Consider the following 16,555-nt stretch of genomic DNA (forward strand, 5'->3'; position numbering starts at 1 on the left):
TTCTCTTCTATAATTGCAATCATTTTGCATTTATATTTTCAATTCTGAGCACTAAATGTGATTTTAGGGATATCACACATAGCCCTGCTATGGCAAATCTGATGAAAGTTGAAGTAATTAAGGGTGAATCCATTCCTGTAAGAATATTGTTTCTAGCTATGATGTTCATTTGATATGGGTGCCACATGAAATGTTCCTGAAAATGGTATATGGTAATGGCTCTGTATTGTCAAATGTTGCACAATGTTACACATTTTTTAAAATCAAATGTTACAGAAAATGTGTAACATTTTTTTAAATCAAATTTTACAGAAAATGTTACACATTTATGGCTCTTTAAATTTATCTATGTTTATTACATTTTTGAAATATGGTCCTTCCATATGAAATGAAGGCATTTGATGAGTTTTCATCATAAAATTATTTTTGGAAAAAAAAGTTCTCAACTGAAAGCACTGAGAAGAACTGACATGTAAGTTCTTCCTTCCCATTACAGATTTGCAATTTACTACAAGCTATGCGCCCACTGGCAACCAAAGCTGCTGCACCTTCAAATCAGATTTCCATAAAAAATGTTGGGAACACTGGGAAAATCTGGGTATTAATAGGTTAACAAGTTACAGACCTCCAACTGATTTACAATATTATTGTATCACCTATATTATACAATAAATGTCATTACTATGGCTTCCATGGTGCTCTTTGAAAAAATGGTAAATCCCTATTTAAATCCATTATTATTATAAAAAAAATCCTACGTTGATAAGTGAATGCTGCATCAGACCAATCTCAACTTACACTTTCTGTAGATCCTGAATTTTTTGTCAGCTGTGAACCTTTGATTATAACTGCCATTCAGAGTTAATAAAGTGCACTGTTAATGATATATGTGGCATCATTGTAATATTTCATAACATGTTTGTGATCAAAGTGTATTATACAGTCTTCGAATGGTAGTCTTACTAAAGTATGTATTACCTGGGAGATTGTATTTTCAGTCAGGAGTTTCTGCTCCTGTGTATATAAAAATATATTTATAAGAATTACCAAGATTTGTAAATTATTATTAAAATATTAGTCAGAATACTTATTTCTAGTCTGAATATTTTAGTCACTTTGATTACTGAATTAATGTTTGCAAATGTTTAAGCTACATATAATTGTTTCTTTTTATGTTTTTACAAATTAGGGAAATCTGGAAATTGTTATTAATATGTGGGCAGCCTAGTCATGCAACTGGTTGGCAGTGGCAGCATTTCTGTTAGCTGAGCTTGCAGACTACTTTTACAACATAGCAATAGATATGTATCTATAGTATTGGTATTACTGGCAATAATATAGGAAGGCTGCAATAGTAAGAAATATAAACAATATAATTCCGTGTAGATATTGTGTGATTCATGATTGTGCTTAGCTAAATTATGGATGTTGCTAGACTACAATTTAAGTAAATACCTGCAGTTAGGGGGGTGATAGATAAACTGTTTCATGTGTCAGCCAGTTTCATACCTAAGGTGCAGAGTTCAGTTTGCACTTAAAACAAGCACTTTTACTGTCACTCAGGAGCCCTAATTTTTTTTGCACAGAAATGGTAGGTTGCTGCTGACCATGTAAAACATCTAAAAAAACCCATCTAAATCAGGGATGTTAAGGCCTTTTAACTTGGCTACCCATCAGGAGTTAACACACAATGCAATGCTGTTGTTTAATTGTAAATGGGAAAGTATTTCATAAACATTTTGTTTTGTTTCTTCAGCTTGTTGAGACTATCTTGCTGCATTAGTGATATTAATCTTTTGGATAGGAGCTTAATTTCCTAGCTTGTACTGCACAACCAATATGGCTGTCCTCCTGGGCAGCAACTGAGTTCCTATTGCTTTCAGTGAACAGATGTGCCTATTGGCTAAACATGGGGAGGGATCAATAGTGAGAGAATTCAATAATTATCAATAAAGCCAGCAGCTTTAAAAAATAAGATGGAGAAGAAGAAAAGGAAAAAAAATATCCATGTTTTGCTATTTATTGTTTGGTTGTATGAGACTATATCCAAATTCAGTATTATTATGAGTTTGATGGCATAGACATTAATGTTTGTAATGAGTCAGACCTCAGGAAACCCCAAATAGGGACTAAATCTCAGTGCTGTGTAGGTATGGGGTATGCCCACCCCTAACTTGGCATACCTACCATCTCTGTGATTTGACTTCCTGACTATTAGTTAGTTTCTCAGGCATACTGAAGCATTCATTTTATGTGGTTCTCTCTGGTTTGCAATACTGGAACAGAGGTATGACATGAAAGAAAGTATCAAATAATTTAATTTTCCACCCTTAAAAGTATTTTAGCCAGTGCTATCTTACCACATTCACTACACAGCAGTGTTTGCTTGAGAGAGAGTGTACCAGATTCATTATTTATGTGTATGAAATAATTTATATGTAAACAAAATGAAGTTTCATAGTTGAAATACATAAACACATGATTCAATTTGCAACAAACAAATAAATATACTACTACTAATCGTATCAGTCAGCTTTTAATTGTTTTCCACACTTTACTAAAATTTCAAATCTGTCTATACTGTTGGTGAATTGCTGAAGAAATACTTGATTCTATTCGATTTGATTGCGTACAATCTGTGTAATACAAATAAATGCATTCACACACTTGCTTGGTAGCATACTATCAGTGTAGTCGGTGGATGTGGACACAGCAGCTGCCACATTTTTGTAGACACCTGAGGAGCTGTGCAAGATCATGCTGTCCTGCTGTGTCCTACACAATATGGCCATGAACAAGGGCGGAGCCGATGGCTCATTGCAGAGGGGGCGAGGACTTGTAGTGGGCCCTTATACAGCCTATTATAGACAGATCCAAGAGGAAACAAGGGGAGACGGAAGGTTGGAACGGAGAGAAATGAGGATTACAATGAGGTGTGCTATCAGACCATTTTTAAATACCGTGGCTCCGTCAGCACTGACGCCGATGGGAAATAAAACAAGACAGCCGGCGATCGCCTAGTTCCTACTTTGAGACTCAAACAGTGGGCGTAATTTTTCTGTTTGTACACTTACACAAGGATACTGGACAGCGAATAAAGTTTTCTGTAACTTTATTGTGTCTCTGCTCATTCAAAATAAATATCAAGAAACTAGGGGTGATCGAAACCATTAGCCTACGCCCTCAGTCTGACTTTATTTTTTGCCGCAATCAAGACACAAAAACAAACCTTATTCAAAATATTCAACTTAACAACAAAAATGTATGTCCAGTCAGGCAGATTGGGGCCAAGGTGGGCCCCTTTGTTACAGGAAGAACCGTGGGCCCAGGGCAGCCGCACCCTCTGCCCCCCCACTCGCACCACTACAGGCCATGAAGCATGGCATTTAAGCAAAAGCGAACAGAGCTATGTAGACTTGCACAGAGTTAACTGAGCATTGATTCAAGTGAATTACATGTAATTTTTCACCTCCACTTCTGAATTATATTTGTAATCTCTACCCCCACATACCTTTTTGCATCCACCTCAGTCAGAATTGTTTCCATCTCTGAACCAAAGAAAACATTTCCTTTTTTTGTTGCGGCAGCATTTCAGCTATATTTGTGACTTGGAAGTCAGAATATGGGGATTTTTACTTATGCTAATTACAGAGAAAATACATGTGCATCTTATTTAAGAATGATTGGGATTCTTCATCATAAGTTTAACTTTTCCTAATGAATCCCATGTGCACACTTTCATATAAACTTTTCCCCAGAAAGTTCAAGCTCTTCTGATGTTTGAAACTTTTACATAGACACTGTAATAACACAGAGACAGCACATCAATCTCATTTATAGAACTTCAAAACGATGTGTTTGAGATTAGTAGCATGTGATTTAGCAAGCTATCTATGCAGGGACTGACAATAAGCATTCAGCATTCCACCTGGGGCCACCAGATCTCATGACGGGGCCAGTAAGACTGCTTAGTTAGTGGCCTGAGATGACGGCTAAATTTTAACACATCAAAAGATAAAAGTACACAATATTAAGAATACAGTCTGTTGTAGAGGATAACTATAAGCAGAAAGGGATGAGAAAGTTATAAAGTCTGTTGTCAAGGGGAACTGTTAACAGAAAATGATAGAAAGTTCTATTTTGAGTGGAAGAAGAACATTACTGTTTGGAATATGATGAAAGTAAAGATGAAAAGTGAATGCAAATCTGTCAAATGGAGGCCAGACAAAGGGACCGAATGATCAAGATATGCAGCTGGCATACTACAGTATGAAGAGTGATTTTCCCTTCACTTCTTTCCCAGGGTTTATTAAGATCCACAGAAAAAAGGAGCTGACATGGGAGACTGCTATTTTAATAACAGATTCCATAACAAGGTGAGTTTATTACCTTAAAAATCTATTGATATTACATATAGCATATCCATACACACATAAGAAGATCATAAGAACATACACTACTGACAAAAAGTTAGGGATATTTGGCTTTCGGGTGAAATTTCAGGATGAACCTAAAATGCACTATAACCTTTACAGGTGAACTTAATTTGATCTTCTCTAAACTTTTGAATGCACATGTCCAACTGTTCAATGTTTCAGTACTTTTTGCACAACTTGCTGTTCTCTAACAAGGAGCTGAACGGCAAAATTCACAACAGGTGTTTGATCCATGAATCGACCAATAAATTTCCTGGTTCAATTAGAATTGGTATTTAAACAGTCCTCTACATCATGCTGTTCACATTGACATCATGAGACCAAGACGACACCTAACAATTGATCAACAGTACCGCGCCATTGCGAGGCTTCAAACAGGATGTTCTCAGAGGGAAGTGGCCACTAAGCTTAGAGTGTCACAGAGTGTCATCAGCAGGTTGCAACAGAGATACAGAGAGACTGGAAGAATCACAGAAAGGTATAGAAGTGTTCGTCCTTTGGCCACATCCCACACTGATGACCGCTTCATTGTGAACAGTGCCCTGCGGAACCTGATGATGAATGCCACTCGACTCCAGGCACATTTAAGGGAGGTGAGAGGCACCCAAGTGTCACGTCAGACCATTCGAAACCGTTTACATCAGCGTGGTCTGCATGCTAGACGACCTGCAAGGGTACCTGACCACACCACCAGGCACAGGCGTCATCGTCTTGCATGGGCCATGGAGCATTTACGCTGGACGAGGGACCAGTGGGCCTCAGTGCTGTTCTCTGATGAAAGTCGATTCACGTTGAGCAGAAATGATGGCTGCCAACGATGTTGGAGACGTCAAGGAGAGCGCTATGCATCAGCCACTGTTGTCACCAGATGAGCCTTTGGTGGTGGTGGTGTTACAGTGTGTTTAGTCAATACAGAACTGCCCTACACTTTGTGAATTGTACAGTGACAAGCCCATACTACCTGAATAACATCATTAATCCAGTCATTGTGCCCCTGCATGAACAACACAGGCCTAATTTCATCTTCATGGATGACAATGCTCCAGCTCATCAAGGTCGCATCATTAGGGAATGGCTGCTGGAGACTGGGATACCCCAAATGGAGTGGCCTGCACTTTCTCCAGACATGAATCCCATAGAAAACCTATGGGATCAGCTGAGTTGTCGTGTTAGAGATTAGAGAATATCAAGTCTGGACTTGAACACAGCAAGGATCTCTGCCTCAACTAGATGACCTGGCAACCTATTCCATGTATTGATAACTCTTTGTGTAAAATAATACCTCCTTATATCAGTGTGGAACCTACTCTTAACTAGTTTCTATTTATGTCCCCTTGTTCTACTGACTGAACTCATCCTAAAAATGTATTGTAGTTCACCTTATTGAGCCCTTTTATAAATTTAAAAACCTCTATTAAATCACCCCTACGTCTCCTCTCGCTAAGTCTAAATAGGTTAAGTGACTTGAGTCTTTCCTTGTAGCTTTTATATTTCATGCCAGGAACTAATTTAGTTGCCCTTCTTTGAACTTTTTCGAGAACCTCAATATCTTTTTTACAGTGCAGTGCCCAGAACTGCACACAATATTCCAAGTGAGGTCTGACTAGAGCATTGTATAATTTCAATACAACCTCTTTAGATTTATCAATCAATACTTTTGGCTATATATCTCAACATCCTGTTGGCCCTTTTTACTGCTACAGCACACTGCCTAGATCCTGTTAAGCTTGGGTCAACTATTACTCCCAAGTCTTTTTCAAATTGAGCACATTCTAGTTTTTTTCCCCCCATGAAGTAGTCTTATCTAAGGTTCTTATTTACCACATGCAAGACTTTACATTTAGCTAAATTGAATGTCATCTGCCAGGTATCTGCCCACTTCTGGATGCTGTTTAGGTCTTCCTGTATTACCTTAGTTGATTCTATACTGTTCGCTAGACCCCTAGTTTTGTATCATCTGCAAATTTTACTATTTTACTACTAATCTATGCTTCAAGATCGTTTATGTATATAAGGAAATAAGGAAATATCTCCCACAGTTACAGTCTGCTTTCTACTAGACAACCAACTTCGAACCCTCTCAGTGATAGTTCCTGTAATTCCTGCAGATTTCATTTTCTCTATGAGCCTCTCATGCGGTACTTTGTCAAATGCCTTTTGAAAGTCCAAATAGATAATATCAAAAGCTTGGTTTGAGTGTAAACATCCTGTAGCTTCCTCAAAAAAGTCCAGGAGGTTTGTTAAGCATGACCTCCCTCTGCAAAAACCATGCTGGCTATCATTTAAGATACCATTTTGTTCAAGGTATAATTCCAAATGGTCTCTAATGATGGATTCCAGTAATTTACATGTGATACAAGTTATGCTGACAGGTCTATAATTGCCTGGATCAATCCAGTCTCCTTTCTTGTAGATAGCTACTACGCTGCCATGTTTCCAGTCATCTGGTATTTCTCCAGTTTTAAGAGATTGCTTAAAAATAACTGTCAGAGGCTTGTAAACCACTTCTGCTAGTTCCCTGAGAACTCTTGGATATATTCCATTGGGGCCTGCTGCCTTATTTGTTTTAAGTTTTTGAAGTTTATCTAGTACTTCTGCATCATTTAAATCAATTTCCTCCATAAGTCTCTGAGAACTGACTGCACCTGAAGGCATATGCGAAAACACTTCACTAGTGAAACTCTCCACAAAGTAACTGTTTAGGGTGTCAGCAATAGCTTTGTTATCATAAACCAAAATTCTATCCTTATTTTTTATACCTCTTATCTCATCCTTAACATACATACATGGCTAAATTAGTGTGAGCTGACATCTCAATGTGATTACATGCTAGTTAGTTAGCCTTGATATACATCAGTGAGCAGTTTTATTTTACACTTTTAGCTAGCTAGCTAGCTAACTTCTGTCACAGGGTAACATTACCAGTGTCTTTGTGTAGAGGGATCCATTTGTGATCTTGCAATACTTTCTGATCATAATCTGCACACTAAGATTAGACTATGCCAGTTAGCTATTGGACCGCTGGCACATATTACTGCATGTAAAACAGGTTTAATGTGGCTGAGTATAGACTAGGAGACTGATAAAGAAAAGACACCTTGAAAAGAGGATATCAAAAATAGACTTAATTTTCCTTAAATGCATACTATACAGAAAGAAAGGAGGAAGGGTACTGTACTGCACTCAAATAGGGTATTGTCACAAATATGCTCTTCTATCCTCTTCACACATGCACTGAAAGCCGGAACGTATCCGGCCCTTAGCCAGAGGAGCTGCATGTGTGAATGCAAATGTCCGAATAAGTCGTACTGGACATGTGACAGACTTCTTTCTGCCAGCTCCCTAGTAAAAAGTCCGCCTCATGTCGGAGTGAGCCCATGTGTGAACAGAGCAGGCAACGTTCCGGAGAATCCACCGTGAGTGAGTGGGCGTGTTGCTGACGTTTCTGTCATGTGACTGGCGTGAAACCGGAAGAATACAAACATCTGCCTCGTAGTCTTTTCCACATACCTGTACATAGCTTTCCACTGTTTTGTTGACATTGCAGATGTCCAAATACATGCTATTTTGAGTCCAATGATCATTAAAGATATAGTTAGCTATAGCTATACTGCCAAAACTTGTCTCTTACGATGATTAATAACGTTGGTTAGTAGTTTATTATCTGGTTAGTAGCTAGCTAAGCTGTAGCTAAGTAATAGTGATAGGTACAGTGAGATAGGTGAACTGGTGACCTAACATTACATAGCGAACAACAAAAACTTACCTTATTGTTATAATGAATGTATAATTAATAATAAATTATGTGTACCAGTAGCACCATTTGGATGGCTATGTGTGATTTTTTTTTATAGGCTACCCAAAAGTATAATAGCGATGTTCGCCTTCTCCTCCTCCGTGCCACATTATGTACCCGTACCACCGAAAGGTAAGACATTGAAAAGAAAAAAACTGAAAATACTTCAACTTGTGAATACTTTAGGTGATCTCAGATGCAAGTGGCGTCTAACTGGAAAATATCACGAGGAAATCTGGACGTTTCTAAACTCGCAATGATTTCGAGCCACAATGTAACATACTACAAATGTAATTATTAATGGTCGCATACTGGGTACTACACTGAAAAACAGCATGCAGTATACAGTACATAGCCTACTTGTGTAGCACGCAATACACAGTATGCAGTAGGTGGTTTTGAATAAAGCCACTGCGATTTCTGCAGTGTACTTTTTGCGTCATGTCTTGCCTTCTGCACACTCTACCCAGGCACCGCCCCTCACCTAAACCAAAGCGGAGTATTTCCTGTAGGTGAGAATGCCTCTGTCACGGACAATCTCCTGTTGCGTGCTACATGTGTGAAAGGGCAATTCCGGACAAGTTGCGGACCTGATTCTCCACACTTTGTCCGGAGTTCATATGTGAAAACGGCTTACCATAAAGATGCTGAGAAGTATAATTGCCATTAGTAGTTAAAAACTAGCTTAAATTTTTTATCTAACAAGCCGCCTCAAAAAGCTTGCGTAACTTAGTTCTGACTTTTATGGACATCATGTATGGTACGGATTATAGACACTACGTATAATGCATCATCAGAAACAAGATGATGCATTATACATTATGCAAGATACATTATGCTGAAATACATGTATCGTATTTCAGCATAATACAGGTTCTAGAATGTTGTTGAGGACAAAGAACAGTATGCTGCAGTAGAACAATCAAGTATCCCTGAATGCCTGACCTGACTGCTTATCCTTTAAGGCAGTTTTACACATCTCGATGCGAGCAGAGTGGTAAGGGACATAGCGGTCCTGCAGTGAGCCCACCAGCACGACATTCTTGAAGAACTGAAGGCCTAAAACACAAGTGGGAATAGCACTTGTCACAATAGTAGACCAGTAAGTATTTACAGCTTAAAACACTAGAGTGCAAAACGAAAGGTGACCAACTTTTTTCAAGCTGTGATTGATACATAATAAGGGACACCCACATTGAAATGTAATAAACACTGAAAACACTGCATTGAAAATAATGTTACATTAATTGTTATCATCATTTGACACAGTGGTAACTGTGGATTATACATTGCAAACAGAACTTTCAGTCTTCACAGTACAAGATGAACTGTTTTATCACTGACTTGCTGTCGCTGTACAGATGTCATTGTAGTGAACGAAAGACAAAAACCTCAAAGCTCACCTGATTTTTTACTCAGCTTGTACAGGAAGGTTTGACGAGGGTCAGGGTGATCACGACAAGTGAGCTGCAACAAGGAGCCAGACTTCTTCCACTTCTGCATGAACCAAAGGCCTGTGTAAATGTAAAAGCACAACAATCAGGACCTACAGTGGATATAAAAAGTCTACACACCCTTATGAAATTGCAGGTTTGCAGGTTGAAGTGTAAAGACAGAAATAACAACAATGTAAATGTCAGACTTTTTCCATCTGTAATATGATCTTCCAACAAAAAAAATCCAGAGAAAAAACAAATAATTATTAGGAACATTAAAAAAAACTACAACACCCTAATTGCATAAGTTTGCACACCTAGCCCAACTAATACTTTGTGGAAGCACCTTTTGCTTTTATTACAGCAGCAAGTCTTTGTGAATAAGTCTCTATTAACTTTGCAAAAAATGGAATTTTATCCCATTCTTCTTTGCAAAAAAGTTCAAGTTCCTTCAAATTTCAAGGGGATCTCCTGTGTACAGCTCTCTTTAGGTCATTCCACAGGTTTTCGATGGAATTGAGGTCTGAGCTCTGACTGGGCCGTTCCAAGACTTTCATTTTCCTTTTCTGAAGCCATGCCTTGGTTGACTTGGATGTGTGCTTTGGGTCATTGTCATGTTGGAATGTGAAATTCCTCTTCATCTTCAGCTTTCTAACAGAGGCCAGCAGGTTTTGTACCAAAATATCTTGATATTTGAAGCTATTCATTATCCCATCTATCTTGACATATTGACAAGAGCCCCTGACCCAGCTAAAGAGAAGCAGCCCCAAAGCATGATGCTACCACCACCAAGCTTCAAAGTTGGTATGATGTTCCTTGGATGATGAACTTTATTGGCTTTGCGCCAAACATACTGTATCTTTTACAATTTAGGCCGAAAATTCAACCTTTGTCTCATCAGACCATAGCACATTTTCCCACATGGTTTGGGGTGACTGAATGAATCTTTTGACATAATTTAGACAGCTTGGATGTTCCTTTTTGTAAGAAAGGGTTTCCGTCTTGCCACCCTACCCAATAGCCCAGACATGTGCACAACATGAGAGATGGTGGTCACATGCAAGGAGTAACCGGTACCTGCCAGAAATTCCTATAGCTCCTTCAGTGTTGCTGTTGGCCTCTTAGTTGCCTCCCTGATAAGTTCTCCTCGTCCTCTCATCAATTTTGGAGGGTCATTTTCTCCACTTATTGATGATGGGTTTGACAGTGCTCCACAGTACATCCAGTGCCTTCGATATTCTTGTATATTCCTTTCCTGATTGGTAATTTTCAACAATTAGCTCTTGCAGTTTCTTTGGCAACTCTTTGCGGACCATGGCTCTCTCAGTAGGATGCAACCCCAAACATTCAAGCAAATCCTACAGCAACAGCTGACTTTAATCTGGGTTTAATCAGAATCACTTTCATTGATGGCAGGTGTATGCTGTTTACCTACAGGCATGATTTTGAATGTGATTGGTTAATTTTGAACACAGCTAGAGACTCCATTATGAAAGGATGTGCATTCTTATGCAATTCGGGTGTTATAGTTTTTTTATTTAAAATGTTCCTAATAATTAACTATTTGTTCTATTTGTATCTGGATTTTTTTTTGTTGGAAGATCACATTACAGATGGAAAAGTCTGACATTTACATTGTTGTTATTTCTGTCTTTACATTTCAAAACAGACACACATGAATGTCTGCTCTCCAGGGCTTGAATTTAATGGCACAGACTAGAAACTCATGCAACACAATGGTTTTTGACAATTTCATATCAGCATATTCCACAGAAATGCCAGATGTGCAGGGTTTGCAGTTTTCATCCTGGTGCCATTACACTGAGAATAAGGTTGTAAATGTTGGCCAGGGTTTCTTCATGTCACTGCCTTCACCCATATGAGAATTAAGTATATTTTAATATATTGAGAAATACATTGTTCGGCCCAAATATATAATAAAAATACTTGTAAAATACATTACATACAATACAAAGCAGAAATATATTGCAATATACCAAAATGGCAATAAATATATTTATTCTTTCCTCAATGATATCCTTTCTGACTGATCCACTCAGGAGCCTCAAAAAGGCTTTTGTTAGAAATACAAGTAACCTTTGCTGACATACCCACCTCTATCCCTGACAGAATGATGCAACAATTTGCTTTGGCACTGTAGGATACTGATCATCGTCAGCTGATGACCTGATTGGGATCGAACATAGGCTATACAGCTCAGATTTTTTATATTCATATATTACACACAGTCAATGTATATAATTGGAGCTACATGGCTGATCTGTGAAGCCAACTAGTAAAACTAATATACTCTGCTTGTCTATTTCCCTGTCACAGTTAAAGGTAAAAAGGCAGGCAGCAACATCAGCCAGCACCAGGAAGCAAACAGCAGGAAGTTATTCCTCATGTTCAAAGGTAAGAATAAGTAAGTCACACACATCTAGTTAGATTAACATGTTGTGGATGTACACAGTGTGGACATAGGTTTGCAATTATTAAACAAACAATATATCAGGAATGCTTAAACTGAACTAATCAAATGCTGCTGTAAATATAATTTCCCGTATTGGTGTCAATATTACAAATAAAAAAAAACCACGTTAGAGCATAAACAGGTGCCAAGAGCAGTGAGGTAAAATGGCATCTGTCATTCATAATGTAGTATTTAGTAATCTATCATTGAGTAGACTTACGTCTAAGTAATGATGTCAAAACGAACAAACTGACCTCCTAAAATACATTTAAAAATCCTGCATGGATGGTACATAACATGTGCCCCCCTCCCCCTTCTGATATGCCACCGCTCAAAATCAGCCCCCAAGTTCTCAGAAACCAGCCCCCAGCTACCTTGACATCTAACCCCATGTTCTCAAATCCCCTGTCCTCCAATATGTATCATTTTAACCCCCAATGGATCTATGAATGGATCAAGGGAAAAGGCAATATTTTGCTGTTATTATCTAGTCTGTGTCTAGTGTCTGAGACACAACGGCTCCAATTCAGACTTGAGATACATGCATGTAAACGCCGCTTAAAAGTGCTTCCGTGGAGAGTTGCACATCTCTGTTACTACTAAGCGCATTCAGGCATAGGCAAAGAAAAAAAAACTGAGCACATGGTGGTATCTTTTTCTTCTTAAAATAGAAATATTTGATACCGACATTTTTATTGTGTAGTATTTTCTGCTTTAGAATTGAAAAAGTTCATCTTGGTCCCAGAACTGCTCTATTTTCTCAGAAGTATCTGCTCAGCTTTCATGCTTGAAGTGAATGTGTTGCGACTGCATTCTGCAATGAGGTCTAACAGCTCTGTGAGAATATTTATCAAGTCTGAAATCCAAAAAACTGAAAAACTGGAAAGGCATGCAAAAAAAAAAAAAATTCTCAGTGCCCTTAAGTCTGAATCAGGGCCTATCAGCAAAGACTGTCACAGGAAATAACCGATATTTTCTGATATTGATTTTCATCCCACATTGTTTCACTGTTCAATGTTTCATTGTTCAGTACCAGTTAGTGCAACAACTATGCCAATAATGAAACAAACAAGTTTACAACTGTACCCATTTTGAACATTCCATTAGCATGGAGGATTTTTTCCCCTGCCATCACCTTTTAGACCCCTACTTGCACAAAAAATCCAGCTCCCCTGAAGGTATGTAATATGCACAATTCTAATTCAATTCAAGTTTTGAATGTCTATATTCTTATTCAGTTCCACTTCCAGACATTGATTTGTTTATTGTTACAATTCCATTTCAAATTCAATTCAAACTGTATAAATTTCAATTCAATTCCAATCCAAATGCTTTAAGATTCCTCAAATTCATCAAAAAATTCTCCATCTCATAAGTGGGTAAATTGTCTAATGAATTTCAGTGTAAACTGGAATTGACCCCAACCTTGGTACAGACAGAGATAGTCAATTTGTGTGTATGCACATGATTTTGTAAGTGTATATAAATCATCAAGGTCTGATTCTTCTAATTCTACTTCAAAGTTGTTTCATATAGAGGTGTGCTGAGTAGGGATGTGCATTTTGGTCATACTGACAGCTCAAGTACTTGACAGAGAAAATGAGGAAGTACTCGAGTACTCATATCCCAGGTGGGGGGGGGGAGATTGATCTTGCAACGAGTGTAATCACCAGTAAGCACAATATAATTTGGACTAAAAATAAAGAAATACTTTGGATAATTGGATATTTTATTTAAACCAACCCTTTCTGGCTTCGACAGGATGTCTTTAAGTAAAGAAGCACTCCTTTCATCTAGAGCGTCTATTCTTGTGGTGACTGTCTTGCGAGAAGGCACGTCATATTAGGGCTCAAGGTAATTCATTAATTCTCTGAATCCTTCCCCCTCAACAAAACTTAGAGGGAGCACATCTTTGGCTAACATTTCAGCTATTAGCTGTGTTGTTCTCTAAACTCTGAGAGAGGTAACATCTGACTGTAGTAAAAGATGTTATTCGTGTCTGGCTAGCGTTGTACTAGTAGCAGAGTTATATGACAGCTTTGCGCTGACAACACTGGCATTATCAGCGCAACATTTGATAAACTTTTGTTTTATTGTGTTTGTGCATTACATTTTGTGTTTTACAAGTGTTATGATCCGACTGGCCTTTAAATTGTCACAAGCTACCAGCGGGAAAAAGGTAGAAAGACAGACAGACAACCAATTGTCTTGTAATGTTAAATAACACTTTAGTACTCATCCTACCACATGAGTGAAATGACAAACACAAGTTTTGAGTTCGTCTTTAACTTTATTATATGAACAAAGTAGCAGCCTATACTATGGAAAAACACAAAAGACCGTTCTTGTCAAGGACACTTGAGCGTGAGCGTGTCATAGGGTGTGTGTTCCTTTGTTCTGAGTGGCGCGTGTGCTGCGCGTGCACGTGGGGGTGCGCGTGCTTGCTGAACACACGTGTTCAAAGAGAACAAAGGAGCATGCGAGTGGCGCGAGTTTGAGTTGCCTATGTGCATGTGTGAGTGAACATAACGTCTGTCTGGTACAGGATATGTTAGGACGATTGATAACCGCGGGGCTATTCTGTGCGGATTAAAAGGAGGTACCGGGGTTAGTAAGACGATACACATGCAAAGACCCTACGTCTCTGTGTGGTATCTTAACTAACGCTGCACGGTGAATAGTGTGTGACAAATCAGTTAGGAACAACAAAACAGCTAGTTTCATTACTCGTAATGATGTGAAACACACGGATGTACAACATTCATCAATGTAGCTAACAATCGGGTGTTTAGCTACGCAAAGACCTATGCCCAGAGTTAATAGCCTACTGTACTTCAAGACATGAGGTTCCAGTCTTGCGGTTACGTGGATGGTTTCGCTGGCGGTTCCGTCGTTGGGGAGCCCGGGCTGGTCTGGTTTGGTCTGGATGAGGGTTTCTTTCGGGAGACGCGTTGAAGTGGGTCCGGTCGCACCTTTGTCTCCGGCTGGTAACAAGTTCGCGCTGCTCTGAAACTCGGCTCTTATGTTATTGACCTCCGCTAGCAATGCGTCACTAGCTTGGAGAATCTAAGCCAGGACAGGGCCTTTAGCTCGGCTGTCCATGTCCCGTCTGCGTGGTGCGGCCTTCGGGAGAGTGTGAGGCAAGCGTCTGTCTTCTGCGGACGTGTGAAGGAAGAAGGGAAGTGAGCAGTACGTCCGTCTTCTTCGGATGCGGAGAGCAAGAGAAAGAGAGGTATGCCCGTCTTCTTCGGACGTACGCAGCAAGAGAAAGGGCGAGCAGTACGTCCGTCTTCTTCGGACGTACAAAGCAAGAGAGTGTGAGCGGTACATCCGTCTTCTCCGGACGTACAAAAGCAAGAGAGTGAGCAGCAAGAGAGGGAGCAAAGGAATGCACCCGGTTTTTACAAGCATCGCTGCGGGGGGGGGGGCATTTACTGTTTACTGTTTACTGTTGCTGTTTTTTGGTTGGGTGAGAGGTTGTAAAACTGCAACATCACTTCCCATGAGATCGCGTTCCACATTAAAAGCGATTTATGTGTTACTGTCCGTAAAAGTTGAACAAATAAAATGAACAAATGTATCTGTGGACGGCACTGTACCTACACCTGAGTATAAACTAACTTTTATATATTCAGAGTTACATTTGTATATTCAGGAATTGAATTTATATATTCAGACTTACATATATATTGTCGTGTCGTGACCGTTGCACAGAGAGTCGGAAGCGGCGACAGTTGCAAAAAAATAAGTCGTTTATTCCCTTTAATTTTTTACAACTTAAGTGGGTATTGGGAGGTGTTGCTAACTTCTTTTCTTCTTCCCAAACCAAAAACAAAACGTCCCCCTCGCCCCCCGAACTTCAACCGGAACCCCCCCCCCCCCCCCCCCCCCCCCCAAAAAGCTGTCTCACCCTCCTCAATCAACCAATGACCTATCAATTTTCCTAATTATTCCCGCCCCGACACCTCCCCCCAATCAATGGCTAATTTCCCATGCAACAAATGTGATTGACACACACACGGGGGAATGACACACCTGCACAGACAGGGTGTTGTCATGGTCATCATTGCTGTCACTTGCGAGTACTTGATACTCGAGTACTTGTGCTCAGCATGGCTTACCTGTGTTGACCAGAGCAGAGCTGTTGTAAAGGGTCCCCAGGTGTGGCCCGGACAAGGACAGGAAGGTATGCAGCTTGTTTAGATAGTACTTGAACCTGGGCCTTGTCAACACTGAGCGGATGATCAAGTTCCCCAGGGAATGTCCTACAAAGCTGTGGAGAAAGTGTACCTTTTGCCTCATCACTGCACCCACAAGGTGCTTCCACTGACAGAGATATCTATCAGTTGTATAAAATCAAAGCTGAACCTATGCACCGCTAAATCTCATACATGGTCTATATACAAACACCATG

General features: G+C 39.4%; 1 protein-coding gene across 6 annotated transcripts in view; it reads right to left on the reverse strand.

The window, feature by feature from the left end:
* The window catches only part of LOC118792261 (protein FAM135A-like), a 106,883-nt gene that overhangs the window by 5,891 nt on the left and 84,437 nt on the right, over nt 1-16,555 (reverse strand). For all 6 annotated transcript variants that reach the window (XM_036550090.1, XM_036550081.1, XM_036550072.1 and 3 more), the window contains 3 exons: nt 16,263-16,414; nt 9,636-9,746; nt 9,178-9,291 (listed from right to left, as the gene is read on the reverse strand). In XM_036550090.1, the coding sequence (XP_036405983.1) occupies nt 9,178-9,291; nt 9,636-9,746; nt 16,263-16,414 (377 nt within the window). The remainder of the gene's footprint in view (nt 1-9,177; nt 9,292-9,635; nt 9,747-16,262; nt 16,415-16,555) is intronic.

Source organism: Megalops cyprinoides, chromosome 1 (genome assembly GCF_013368585.1).
Source record: "Megalops cyprinoides isolate fMegCyp1 chromosome 1, fMegCyp1.pri, whole genome shotgun sequence".
Lineage (NCBI taxonomy): Eukaryota > Metazoa > Chordata > Actinopteri > Elopiformes > Megalopidae > Megalops > Megalops cyprinoides.